The sequence below is a fragment of the Cucurbita maxima genome, unplaced genomic scaffold, assembly GCF_002738345.1.
Source record: "Cucurbita maxima cultivar Rimu unplaced genomic scaffold, Cmax_1.0 Cma_Scf00021, whole genome shotgun sequence".
NCBI lineage: Eukaryota > Viridiplantae > Streptophyta > Magnoliopsida > Cucurbitales > Cucurbitaceae > Cucurbita > Cucurbita maxima.
The window spans coordinates 126,077-139,910 of record NW_019272037.1 but is presented as its reverse complement, the minus strand read 5'-3'; the positions used below and the strand labels follow the sequence as shown (position 1 = coordinate 139,910).

General features: G+C 35.0%; 2 protein-coding genes across 2 annotated transcripts; one reads left to right on the top strand and one right to left on the bottom strand.

The window, feature by feature from the left end:
- The first annotated feature begins 3,076 nt into the window (after positions 1–3,076).
- LOC111495707 (agamous-like MADS-box protein AGL80) lies at positions 3,077–3,724 on the top strand. The gene has a single exon (XM_023145867.1). It carries the CDS (start codon positions 3,077–3,079, stop codon positions 3,722–3,724), a length of 648 nt encoding a protein of 215 aa, XP_023001635.1.
- A 2,736-nt stretch (positions 3,725–6,460) lies between these two features.
- Positions 6,461–13,362, bottom strand: LOC111495673 (phosphatase IMPL1, chloroplastic). Its single transcript, XM_023145823.1, has 11 exons — positions 12,841–13,362; positions 12,322–12,389; positions 11,798–11,931; positions 10,690–10,778; positions 10,307–10,364; positions 9,187–9,239; positions 8,575–8,673; positions 8,314–8,427; positions 7,513–7,614; positions 6,905–7,039; positions 6,461–6,665 (listed from the first exon to the last, which is right to left on the bottom strand). The coding sequence occupies exons 1-10, from the start codon at positions 13,132–13,134 to the stop codon at positions 6,941–6,943; spliced, it is 1,110 nt and encodes a 369-aa protein (XP_023001591.1). The 5' UTR covers positions 13,135–13,362; the 3' UTR covers positions 6,461–6,665; positions 6,905–6,940.
- Positions 13,363–13,834: the final 472 nt, after the last annotated feature.

Sequence of the window (13,834 nt, the reverse complement as noted above, 5' to 3'; positions counted from 1 at the left end):
GTATTTAAAAAAAAAAAAAAAAAAAAAAAAAAACCACTCCATGTTTAAATAAAAGAAATTTGTTTAGAATTTGCATCATAGAGTTATTAGTAATCAAACCTGTTGTAGACTCATTCGAATCACGAGTTTAGAAACAAGTTTTCTTTACTTTTAGACTTAATCACCAAAGTAATCCATTTTAAAACTTTTCCATGGATTGATTCCATAACCTTTGAAAAAATCCGATCCAAAGGAGTAGTTTGAATGAGAGAAAATGTTGGAGTCGGTATTCAATTGTCATAATTTTAGTGATGAAAAGAAGTTAATGTTATGCATCGCTCAATTCAAACAATATGCTCAAATTTGGTTGGGTAAATTGATGTCAAGTAGAAGAAGAAATCTAGAAACACCAATTAATTCATGGTACGAGTTCAAATAGGCCATGGGAAAGCGTTTTGTTCCACAATATTTTCAATGGGACATGGCGCAAAAGCTTCAAGCATTGAAACAAGGAAGCAAGTCCGTGGAGGATTATTAAAAGGAGATGGATATATTGATGGATCAACTTGATCTCAACGAGGACATGAAGGCTCTCATGACACAATTTCTTAATGGGTTAAACATGGAGATTGCAGACCAGACTGATCTAGAGCCTTATATGATATCGAGGGTAGGACACTGTAGTAGAGATTACCATAATGCAAGATTTATCGAGGGTAGGACATTGGGGAGGCCTTGACAATTTGATCGTCGGGTTATGTATGATGGGTATGTAAATCGATACAATTTTACTCACAATGGTATAAACTCTTATTCCATTGTCTCCAAAAGATGGGTATATAAAGCCTTCTTTTCTTTCACGGTAGATATCACATTTTGGAAGTGAAAAGAATAAAGTTTCTATTTTAGATGTGTTGAGAGCTAAATTTTTATTCTAGAAATTCTTATGTTTAGAACATGCATGCTAGAATCATTCCAGTCGTATTGATCAAACCTTTTGTGGAGTGATTTCAATCACAAGTTTAGAAACGAATTTTCTTTACTCTTGATCATGATCAACAACATAATTCATTCCAAAACTTTCTCTTGAGTTGATTCCACCCTCTTTTGTAATAGAATACATATTGAAGTAACCATCATACATGACATTCCTATCAAATCGTTGAGGTTGACCAGGTAATATATCTCCAGCAAGCACGGTAACAACACATCACAAAGATTTCAGCTTTATATTTTTCATCACCGTCTTCATCAATACGTGCTCTATTCATAAAGGCATTCATTTCTTTGTAAGCTTTATTCCCCCCGACTCCTCTTTCTTTTTCTCTCACATTGGTACTTCCTCTCAATCCTTCTTGGTAGTAAAGTTTCGCTACCCTTTCTTTTACCTCTTCCTCTCCGTCAACCGATATCTCTCCCTCCCCTAGGACTATGTCCAACTAAAAGCGGGACATTGTCATCTTCTTCATTTTCAACTCCTTCGTTCAAGATAACTTCCCTTCCTTGAGGATTACCTAAAGCTATTTCAATTCATCTCGTCTGTCAAGATATTAATAACTTGATTTAAACGAGTAGTGGCCTTAACTTGTACCAACCGAAGAAATTTTAAGTTGATTAAGTTGGTGACTTGAACAACCTAAATAACATTCACAACCTAATCCTCTATTCTTTTGTTCAATTGGGTTGTACGGTTGTTTTTAAAAAAAAAACTATAATTCATGTTAATAACTAAAATATCAGAAAATTCAAATATCAAACATTTACAAGTTACAATTTAGCACTGTCATTCTTAAATAGAGTAGGGTTAGGTTGGATTGTAACCATATTTTCGAGTTGATTAGGTTAACCCGACCAAAAATGTCCGCACGTAAATTGACCTAAATTTTCAGTTTTACAAAATATAACCCAACCCAAACCGAAAAAAAAATCTAACCCAATCTAATCTTTTGGTCTGGTTTGGGTAGCCCGAATTAATTGTCCCGAGTCATGTGAACACCTAAAATTAATTGTGATATTAGCCCATCGTAAATATAAAATTAATAATTTTTATATTACATTATTCCAAATAATAAAAATATGTCCAATTTTGGCCTACATAAAACATGCAAAATGTTAATGGTACAGATTAAAATAATATTTTTCCAACTTCAATTAGATTAATAATAATCAAAATTCCAAAGAAAATATAAAAATAGACCAAAATATTTATTTGAAATTTTAAATAATTATTCTTAAATTTATTAATTTTTATTGTACAATAAAAATAATATAACCTAAGGTTTTTATAACGCGTTTAATATTTTTATTTAAACATAAATAAAAAAATTGTATGTTATGTGTCATTGCCAACAAATAATTAGCCATATTTAAGAAGGAGAATAAAAATACAACCAAGGGGATAAGAATTGATGTTACATATAATTCAAATTTAAATAATTATAAGTTGTCAAAATGATAACCAAAATTTTCCTATTAAATCCTTTTAATATCATTACTAAAAAAACACATAAATATTGAGGTTTAATGGTTTGGATTTACATTTTTATTTTTAATAAAAATAAAATTTTAGTTCGCTTTATTTTTAATATATATTTTTTAACAATTAAAAATCAAAAAATAATTATGAAATTAGATAAAATTAATATAAATATATTTTTATATATAATGGTACCGTAAATAAAATGTATATTTTAAAATTAACAATAAATTCGAGATTCAACCCAGTACAGTTGTAGAAAAACCTATTCCAACCCAAATCGTACAGGTTGGGTTGGGTCAGGGTCATCGGATTTTTGAACCCCTAGTTTTAACCTTCCATAAATCTTTCGAAAATTACTGCGAAATAATAATTTATGAGGATTTCGTATGAAAATTGAGACCTGAAATGAGTGTAATGATGACCCAAAACTGTGTTATGATGTTCGAATCTCAATTTCTATTTCAGGTTATTGTCACATCGTTCTTCAAAATTAATATTGAAACATTTACGAAAGGTTAAGATTAGTCGCGTAACCTTGAATATATATATACTTTAGGGAGCCTTAATTGAGTATAAGTAGCAACACGAGCAAAGCCCATTTTCTCAATTTTTGGTGCCATGACAAGAAAGAAGGTGAAGCTGACATACATAACAAATGATGCAGCAAGAAAAGCCACATTCAAGAAGAGGAAGAAGGGCTTAATGAAGAAGCTCACCGAGCTCACCACACTCTGTGGGATCGAGGCGTGCGCCATAATTTTCAGTCCCTTCAATTCTCAACCCGATCTCTGGCCCTCTGTTGTTGGGCTCGAGAGGGTTCTTGCTAAGTTCAAAAGCCTATCGGAGATGGAGCAATGCAATAAGATGGTGAATCAAGAGACCTTCCTCCGTGACCGCATAGCTAAAGCGACTGACCAACTCAAGAAGTTGCAAAGAGAGAAACGCGAGAAGGAGATCACAAGACTCATGTTTGAAAGCCTCGTGGCTGGAGCGACTCCACCACGAGATCTCAATATCATTGATTTGTATGATCTTGTGTGGTTGGTTGATGAGACAATGACTGATGTTTGTAAGAGGATTGAGTTGCTTACGACAACTATGACTGAACCGCAGGTCGTGTCGGCAGTCGAGCCGTCGTGGTTCATGGAGATGATGAGTCATGAAGCCTATGATGATCAAATGGGATTCAAGATTTGGGATGATGTGATTCAACTTCCAAATGATGATAACCATGGTGCATTTTGGTCGAACAATGGCTCTCCTTGAAAAGGAATTGTGTTGGGGTTGGTCTTTAAATTTTTAAGCTTAGATTCCGAAAGAGGGTGAAGAACCTTTTCTCATCTCTCTTCGTCAATAAATAATTGATCGGGTGTTAATTGGGTTGTACGGGTTTATGTTCTTACATTTTTTGTAATGACCGTAGATTTCTACTTACCTGAGTTGCTACGATCATCATAGCGTGATCATTTCTTTGCGCAAATAAACGTTTGAACTTCTTCATGAGACATAAAGTTCATCTTAAAACACTATTACGTACTTTGTTTGAAAACATCTTTAAAATGGCACAACGGAATAAATAAACATTTAAATAAAAAACATCATATTTTGCCGTAAGTCTAAGAAAATAAATGCAACTACCATATGCATGTGTCATGGTCTCTAGTTGTGATGTCGTCGTCAACTACACAGAGATGTCTTGCCTTTACGTGAAATAGAAGTAGCACGTGGCTTGAGTATTTTTAGAAATACTCGGTAAGTGACCGTACTATTGGGGTTAGATGCAATCACATACCATCATGAGTGGGACTTATCATAATCAGTCTATATTCGTTAGGCAACTATCCTAAATGGGTTAATTGGATGTGTATTTATTAATCTACACATGGTCCACACGGTCCACACGTACAAGTATGGACCCACCAGTCAATTCACACACCTTCTAGGCCACTTTTTTGTCGGGCGAGCATTCTCTAGTAGTTGTTTATGTCGGATACCCATTAGGAATAACGACCGTTGTAGCAACATTATGATAAACATAATAATCATTTCCTGCGTCATAATATACGCGTCTGTATCATAGTAAGGGGTATCTCCAAATGCATGAACACACAATGATGCATGAGGTCTTAACATTTTTTCTTTTCCATTATCATATATGACAATCCCTCTATCGTTTTCCTTCATATCATATCATTATCATAACATTTCCATACATGAAACTGGGGTCGTGCATCATATCATATCTCAAATACATCATCAAACACATCGTATCATAACATTCACATATCATATCATATTTATATCGTTTCATAAATATTTCACACGCGTCCAGCATATGACACATGCAAAACCACGAGGCACGTGTCATCACACAACATCCATTTTAACTAAACTCATAGTAAGACTACATACTTGAATGACCTTAGCCGAAGTTCTATCTAACTCCAAATTAGCTTACTTTCGTCCCTCCAATTTGTACTCACTTATGTCAAAATGGTTCACTCTTTTTGTCTAACATACCATGCATTAGATACTATGATTTCATAATATATTTAATTGTTCTTGGTATTTAATTTTCTAACTCACCTAAACTTAAGAAAATTGATGAAAACAATACCGCTACTACATGCATGACATGACTATCATATGTAGAAATTGTTCAAAACATTTTATGTTTAAAAATTGTCATGAGTTTAAAAAAACCGTGCAAACGTAGTAAAAATATAATTGAAGTAGTAAAGAAAACATCCCGTATCAAGGTTCAAAGATGAAATTACGATTAAACCATCTTAACAGTGGAACTATGGCACAAATACGAAAAACTATCTGGCGTGACCTCATCTAGCATCGTTGTCATTCGTACATGGGGTCGTTGCTCAGTATTTAAAAATACACCATAAATAATTCTAGTATCGAAATCAAAAAATGCAATCACATGCAACGTGTTCATACTAATGGAACGTAGTTTAATATGGGGAATTAAAATATACCAAGGAGGATAAGAATTCAATTAATTAAGTTTCATCTGAAGCTGTCAATACACAACACACCAAAACCCATTTCTTAATTTTTGAGAAAGAAGGTGAAACTGCCATGATCTTCAGCCCCTTCAATTCCTAACCTGACCTCTGGCCCTCCGCCGTGGGGCTCCAGAGGGTTGTCTCCAAGTTCAAAAGCCTGTCGGAGATGGAGCAATGCAATAAGATGGTCAACCAAGAGGCATTCCTTCACGACCGCATCGCCAAAGCCGCCGAGCAACTCGAGAAGTAGTAGACGGAGAACCGTGAGAAGGAGATTGTTAGACTCATGTTTCAAAGCCTCATCGTGGGAGTGACTATGCTACAAGATCTTAATGTCATTTATTCAATGTAACAACCATAATCACTATTAATAGATATTGTTCTCTTCGAACTTTCTCTCATGACAGAGAGGTTTTTGCATTCTTATAAATAATGTTTTGTTCTCCTCACAAACTAATAATGTTTTGTTCTCCTCACAAACTGATGTAGGATCTCACAATCCACCCCCTTTCGGGATCCAGCGTTCTTACTGGCACACCGCCTCATGTCCACTCCTCTTTGGGGCTCAACCTTCTTGCCGGCACATCGTCTGGTGTCGAGCTCTAATATTATTTGTAACAGTTATCTTTAGACTTTCCCTTTCAAGCTTCCCCCAAGGTTTCATTCGGTCCACAACCAATGTGGGATATCAAAATTTAATTCTCTAGTTTAAGATAGTTAATGTGTTGGCTCTTGATTTTTTGAACCTATGAGTGATCAACAACAAATAAACTTACGGTTGGAATGTATATGGACTATGGTTGGATAAATTAATTGATGCTTACGTGTGATTATTAATTATATTCTAATAATTTTTTTGTGATGCTTGTATTCCCTATTTGTTGATCATGTTTGCTAAGTTAATAGGATCACTTTTATGTCATCTAGATACCATAATGTAGATAAGCACGAATAAAATACCCTAAAAACTTAAGTACACCTGTCATAATAAGTATAGAAGTATAATGTGGATCATCTCATTGAACCATGATTCTTAAAACGGACCCTCATGCATGTCGAATATCACTCGAGTACAAATTACTCCTCCAGCATGTTACATACAAACACGTTGCTATATTATTATAGGCCCCTCCTTTCCTTTCCGTTGATTTTCAGCAGCGTGAGCATATGTCAATCCATACTCAAGCCTAGGGGTACGTAAACAAGTACAAGCCGTCATGTCATATATGTCACAGCGGTTTTCTCATCCGAAATTTTATTCGAACTTTTTTTAATTATGAAGTATAACTGTGAGATTACTCAAAGAAGACCTTGATGAATGCTTTTATTCAAGAAAATCAGTCAATTCACAGCTAGCAAAGGCAATGGAAGGGTGCCATATGCAAGCTGAACAGAGAAAATGATGCCAGGATCGAGTGCAACTTACAACAATTTCTTGGATACTCATATTGAGAGGCACAGCTCAAAGATCTGTCTGGTAGTTCTCTGGCTTATACCACAATGAGAAATCAATTCCTTTGCCTTTTAGTTTCTCTGTTGCGGAACCAATTTTCTCCAAAAGCTGCAATTCATAAGAGCTTGAAACTAAGTTATCCTATAGATGTTCATAAGCAAGTACACGTCCATTACTCCAAGCATGAAGAAGAACTTGATATATCTTAAATTTTTCTTATGACATTTATGGAAGAGAATAGGAGACCGAGTATTAAATAGAAGCTTCGAACTGACTATCTCTAGTCGAAGATTTTGTGGTTTTTTTTTAACCAAGTTCTTTAGGATATGTCATTCCAAGACGTTCAAAGGCTTGAATTTTCCATACTCTACGAGCAACCTATTAACATGGTATCCGTGTTTGAGTCATTTTCTCCTAATATGAATAAACAACTTAAGTTTTTTGGTCTAATGACAATTTAAGATGAATGTTGGTATTAAAGAAGGATATACAATTTGTAGCTGTAACAATAGAAAACTTCAGTGATTGTGATGAAGCCCAATATCAGAGCTTGAAACAGAAGATAGGATTGGAAACATTACCTTGTCATGTACGATACCATTAGAAACCAAAACAGATCTATCAAATACACTGAACTTTTCACCATCCATGCGAGTCACTGCTCCGCCCGCTTCTTCAACTAACTGCATATAAAAACAATTGGCTCAATAATAACATAAAAGTCGTAGTCTAATTCCAGTTTCCACGAGTTTCTTCACTCGACTTAAATAAGAAAGAGTTTGAGAAGCTATCAAGTTCAAACATGGAAACAAAATGATATTAACCATTATAGTTCAAAACGAAACAAGCAGGATTTATTATGAACAAATGACTACATAGATCAAAGAAGATAACTAAAAACAGCAACCCAAAATTTCAAAACAAGGATTTCCAATCGATTGAAAATAATAATAATAAATAAAACTAGTTATGCTTATTCTAACTCACCGAGTCTATTTTAACTTTTTTTAAGTTCAACAATCGACAGAGGTAGGGATTTAAATCTCTGAGGTCAAGGTTATGTGTCTTAGCTAGTTACGTTATATTTGGGGAAGAAAACGAAACATTCTTTATAAGAGTGTGGAAACCTCTCCCTAGTAGACGCGTTTTAAAAACCTTGAGGAGAAACCCGAAACGGAAAGCCCAAAGAGGACAATATCTGCTAGCGGTAGGCTTGGGCTGTTACATACACATAAACAAATTTTTAACCAAACTCTGTATTCCTCTATTTCCAATTCACAAGGCTCCTCAATTGTTCCTACCAAAATAACGTTCGTTTACCTATTCATATGTTCAATTTAAAGTCCTAAAAGTACTGCATAAGAAGACAACCAGAGCAGTACCAAAACACCTGCAGCCATATCCCATGGCTTCAGGCGATACTCCCAATATGCTTCTACAATTCCTAGAGCTACATGGCTCATGTCGACTGCTGCTGCACCAAGCCTTCTCACTCCCTGCACATTGAAAATTCGATAAGACAAAAATTAGTAAATAGGTAAATAGAGTTATATTTCCTAGTTAAACTTTCATCCTGTTATAAGGAGACCGCAGCTGATCACGGTTCATCAATATAGCTAACCAGTAGAAGATAAAAAGAGTACCCTGCTGACATCTGTGAATTCTTTAAATAAATCCATATTTGTAGACCATGGATCGTCATGTTCATATCCAAATCCGGTAACTAGAAGAGATCGTTCCACCTAAGTAAGTAGAAAATACTGTTAAGCCATCAAAGAAAGCTAACCCCAGTATTAAATATAATGACACTTTTCTGATGAACTTAAAATCAAAAGTTGTAGGTGTCACGAGTATCAAACTTTCTTTAGTTTCTGCAAATGTGCAAGTTCAGTCAAATTTCATAAACATGGATGTCAAATAGTAAATCAAATGCTTGGAAGAAAACAAAATCGTTAACACAATATGTGAGTGTTACAATTTCCCTCAGCAGACAATATACTACTTTAGCATGATCTTCAAGGAAAACGTGTAGTAAGAAACTGCTAACGTGTGTGCTGTAATGGTACGGTCTTCTAAATGTACGACAGATTATTTTTGTTGGGAGAAGATAAGCATAAAAGTTTTGATAAGAGTTCCCAAAAATAAAAGTTCACTAACAAAGCAAACAAATATGTCCAATGCAACGGGACTTCGAGGACAACGAAAATGCCAACAAACGTGGTTGTTTCCAAATTGTTTCGAGATAACAAACTCACCTGGCTAGTTTGACTCACGTGAATCTTTTGGCCATTACAGAATGCTCCCCCACCTAACAAAACAAATGTCAATGAACTTACTAATAGTGCGTAAATCCAAAAAGAAACAAGTTCAACAAAGTTTTAGACCCTAAAATTTACTCCCTTTCTAATTTGGTCTCTTAAAGAAGTTCTATTTTAGTCCTCAAGTTTGCAAATAATGCAATACATTCCCACATTGTCACCTATAGATCATCAACTATTAAACAATAAAGGACATGAAATAATAAAGAGCTTAGAGGGAATGGGTTCATTGAATCCTAGGAGTTACTAGCAACCAAATGTAGTAATGCCTTGTGAGAATAGTCGAGATGCATGCAAAAATTCACAGATAAAGAGAACGTGAACTACTAAATATATGTAAAAGATAATCAACATCATTGTAAACCATATGACTCTCGTTGTCTTGCATGGAAGGAGCCAAATGAAAGATTTTTCTTTTCTTATACCCAAATATATACTACTATTACATAGCGTCCAACCATGCAATCAATGAAAACTCATATAAGAATGCCATTAGGAAACAATTATGAACCCTATTGTGGAATAAAGGGTTCGTTAGTAATTAGTAAAGAAGTTTGGTGGGAGTGATTTGTTATAAATAGAGTGAGTGGGAAAGTATGAAACTAGGGCAACTATTTAATGAATTTAGCTCGAGTAAGAATACTCAAAGAGAGGGTTCGAGGCTTGAATTCGTTGGGAGTTATTTTATTTTTTCATCCTTCATCTTTCAATATATTTTAACTATCTAGGTTCTATCAAGCTCAAATCTAACCACCCTTGGAGAACTTTACTTGATGTTTGACCCATCCATAGTCTATTAATCTAAGCCTAGGGTCTGTCCCGACAAGTTTGTCTCGGACGAGATTTTGCTCTTTTATTTGTTACATAACACTACAAATCATGTTATTCTTTTCATTAGTTCCTTAATCAGATTTTAAGGATAAGGATTGAATTTGGATCTTATTATAACTTCAGGGACTAATATAGAACCAATTAAACTTTAAGCACCAAATTAGAAATAGGGATAAACTTTAGGAACCAAAACTATATTCTAAACAAAAATTTATAAAAACTATACCAGCAGTTGCAGTAAATATGCGAGTGTTCCAACACATAGGGCCTCCAACGAACTCTACCTGAAGAAGGACATTCGTTACCGAAGCAACACCTTACAAAAATATAAGAAATATGGAAGGAAAAAATAACAAAAACAAAACAAGCATGTCCAAATCAGCTGTCGTATCCAATCAATTCAGTAGACTCATCATTTTGAATAAAAGAAAGATAATTATCTTAATTTTCCAGGAAAATATGATGATTGATTACTGATCTCAAAGCTGATAATCTGTTTAGTTTGTTCTCTTTAGTCCTTCAATCGTTTTTCGTTTTTTGCCTCCATCTCTAGAAAGCATGATTTCAAATCACAGAAGATGGGAGAAATGAAAATATAAATGTGAATACCACGGCTGCAGCAGCAGGATTTCCCCGAAATAAAACTCCGACAGAAACCGCAAAGGAAGGATAGCCGTGTGCAAAATTTGTTGTTCCATCTGGATTTATACAGAAGTTAGAAAACTTGTACCTATTGGATTACATCTGTACGCACATGGTATAGATAAAACAGAGGAATAAGCTAAAAACATTCTATCATAGGACTCGTCTCTAAGAGTAAATGATGATAAAATACACCAAAATATTGTTAGATCTAGTCCTCCATTGATTATAAGGAATTTTAAAGAGCATGACCAATCAAAATTCTCACACATTTACATGTAGACAAATCCAAAACTGGAACCGAGCTTCAGGAAATAACTTTGTAGAGGAAGTAATTTACAGCATACACTTTTAATATGTATCGAGTTTAAGGTTGACCAAATGCTTTAATCAATTTCATTTATGTTCTACACTATCAATTTTTGTTTTGTTAGTTTTTTTTTTTTAAATCAAGGTGACAAAGGGCCGAATCAAAATCAAGTATTGCAGTTATTGGTTCTATACAATCTATTGAATCAAAATTTGTGCAAGGATCCCAAAAGAGATTCACAAATGTTACCCACAAAAGGAAACAATTTTAGAATTGAAATAACATACTTAAGATCCAACGAATAAACTACGTATGCAGTACATCAACTTTCTTTGTCATCTAAAACCGCAACATGTTGGACCACTAAGTTCTTTTAAGAAAAACATGCAATCAAAAATAAATGAAAGAACATAAGAGAGCGAGTAAGCTCAGTATCTAATCATTATCAAAAGAAAAATAAAGGAAACATTATTCAGATGTATAGTGTAACAGCCCAAGCCCACTACTAGTAGATATTGTCCTCTTTGGGCTTTCCCTTTCGGGCTTTCCCTCAAGGTTTGTAAAACGCATCTGCTAGGGAGAGATTTCCACATCCTTATAAAGGGTGTTTCGTTCTCCTCCCCAACGGATGTGGGATCTCACATATAGATTAATCTTGAAGGTAACCGATAATTTATTATGAAGATGTTGATTCATCTCCTAACACTAAAAAAAAAATGACTTACTCTACATTTTCGCACTGAAGACAGAGTTGCAAATACAAACCTAACGGATCAATGCACCAAAGATAATCAGATGACGAATCTCCTATAACCCCTCCCTCTTCTCCGAGGATGAGGTGATCTTTAAAATTCTTTCTAACAACTTCAAGAATAGCAGCCTCACTCATTTTATCTGTTCTGCAAGTAAATCAGGAAACATGATGAAAACAGAATGCTAATAAGAAACACTAAATTGTCACAAGGTTAGTGTTATATTTATATGTAAGCCAAAAACGAAAGATTAGCAGCAATTAAGTACATCAATAGCTTTACAAACATGCATAGATTTCATTCCAATCATTTTATATGTTAACTTCTCATTTAGCTGGAAAAAAAAAAAAAAACATGTACATGTTTTACTCCATTTCTTTTTTATCCAAGAAAATCGCGAGCACGAGACTCCTCCACCGAAAAACAATTTCATTTCATACCACAAAACGAAATCTATATTGCAATGTTATCGTTCGATATGACATCAAGCATAAAACTTATGACGCAGTAGTTGAAAGTTCCACAGGGGATCCTTACTCGGTTACTAAGTCCGTCAGTCCTTTATATTCGATATTTCGAGGCTTATTAACAGCATCCATCACCACCTGGGTACATCAAGGGAAAGGTCTCAAAACTCACACAATGAAGCCAACAAGCAAATACTCTAATGACCCTTTTCTCAAAAGGTAGCAACCATGTTCATTAAGTTGTCCATAGTGGAGCAAACTTCAGAAGCTAGAATTCAGACAATGATATAGAACAACTTTCAAATGACCCTAAACAACCACTTCTAATTTCACGGCAACAAACACCCTATTGCTCTGTGCTCCAAATTATATTGATTATAACTTCAGAAGCTACAATTCCACACCACATTTTGCATTGTTAAGCTTCAGAGTGATCTGATAATCATGACTTGTCGCAATATCATACCACAGATATTCAAAGCAAACAAAATGAAACAAACAAGAAATTCGAAAAGGGGTAGAGGAAGAAGAAAAAACTAGTGAACTAAAAGCATTTCAAGGGACAAAATATCATCATCGCATCACAAACCTCGGCACCAGTCTTGGCAGCATTCTCAACGACTTGAATTAGCTGGGCAGGTGGAATGGGTCCAACGGATTTGGCACCCACTTTTGGGTACTGCTTGCGGTAAGAAATTTCAGACAAAGCAGCCCTGGTTTTTGCCAATTTGGTGTCCAATGATCCAATTAGCGGAAATCCACGATTGTAATCTCTCCTAGCGTTAAAAAGAACACCGACGCATGGATTGAGAGAGGAAATTGATCTGCAAATCGGAGAAGATGGGCAGTGGATGTTCGTCGAGAAGGAAATGGAGAGGGCCATCTTTTCAAGTGTAAAATGAGAGAGAATTCACTTCTAGGCTTGCTACCAGCGGTTTCGAAAATGGGAGGTTGTTCTTAATGTTGCCACAAATTGAAGATTTTGATTCTTACCGTCAGGAAATACCGATTGGGGAATCATCTGTTCTTCCTCTTTGGAGTGTTCCGGCTTCTGTTCTCCGTGTTGTGCCGCATTTGGTATTTTTAATCTTCCACTCTGTCAAAGTCCGTTTTGATTTGATTTTGCCACTCCAATTTTATCTTACGAGGTTCGTGGATTGTTGTTGTATTCAAATGTGTGGTTATGAATCATGACGTGCATATGATTGATAATCACATTAGCTAGTAATGGATCAATGACAATGGCAGATAATCAAAACATAAATGGCACACCTGTAAAAGAAATAGTTAGTAGATATTATCCATTTTGACCTGTTACATAGTGTCGTTAGCCTCACAACTTTATAACTCATCTCTACATCCATATAAGGAATGTTTTGTTTATCTCTCCAACCGATATAGGTAGTGTCGTTAGCCTCAACTTTATAACGCGTCTCTACATCTATATAAGGAATGTTTTATTTATCTCTCCAATCAATATAGGATCTCACAAATGGTATAAGAGTCAAACATCGATCTCTCCAATCAATATAGGATCTCACAAATGGTATAAGAGTCAAACATTGAGCGGTGTGTCAGCGAGG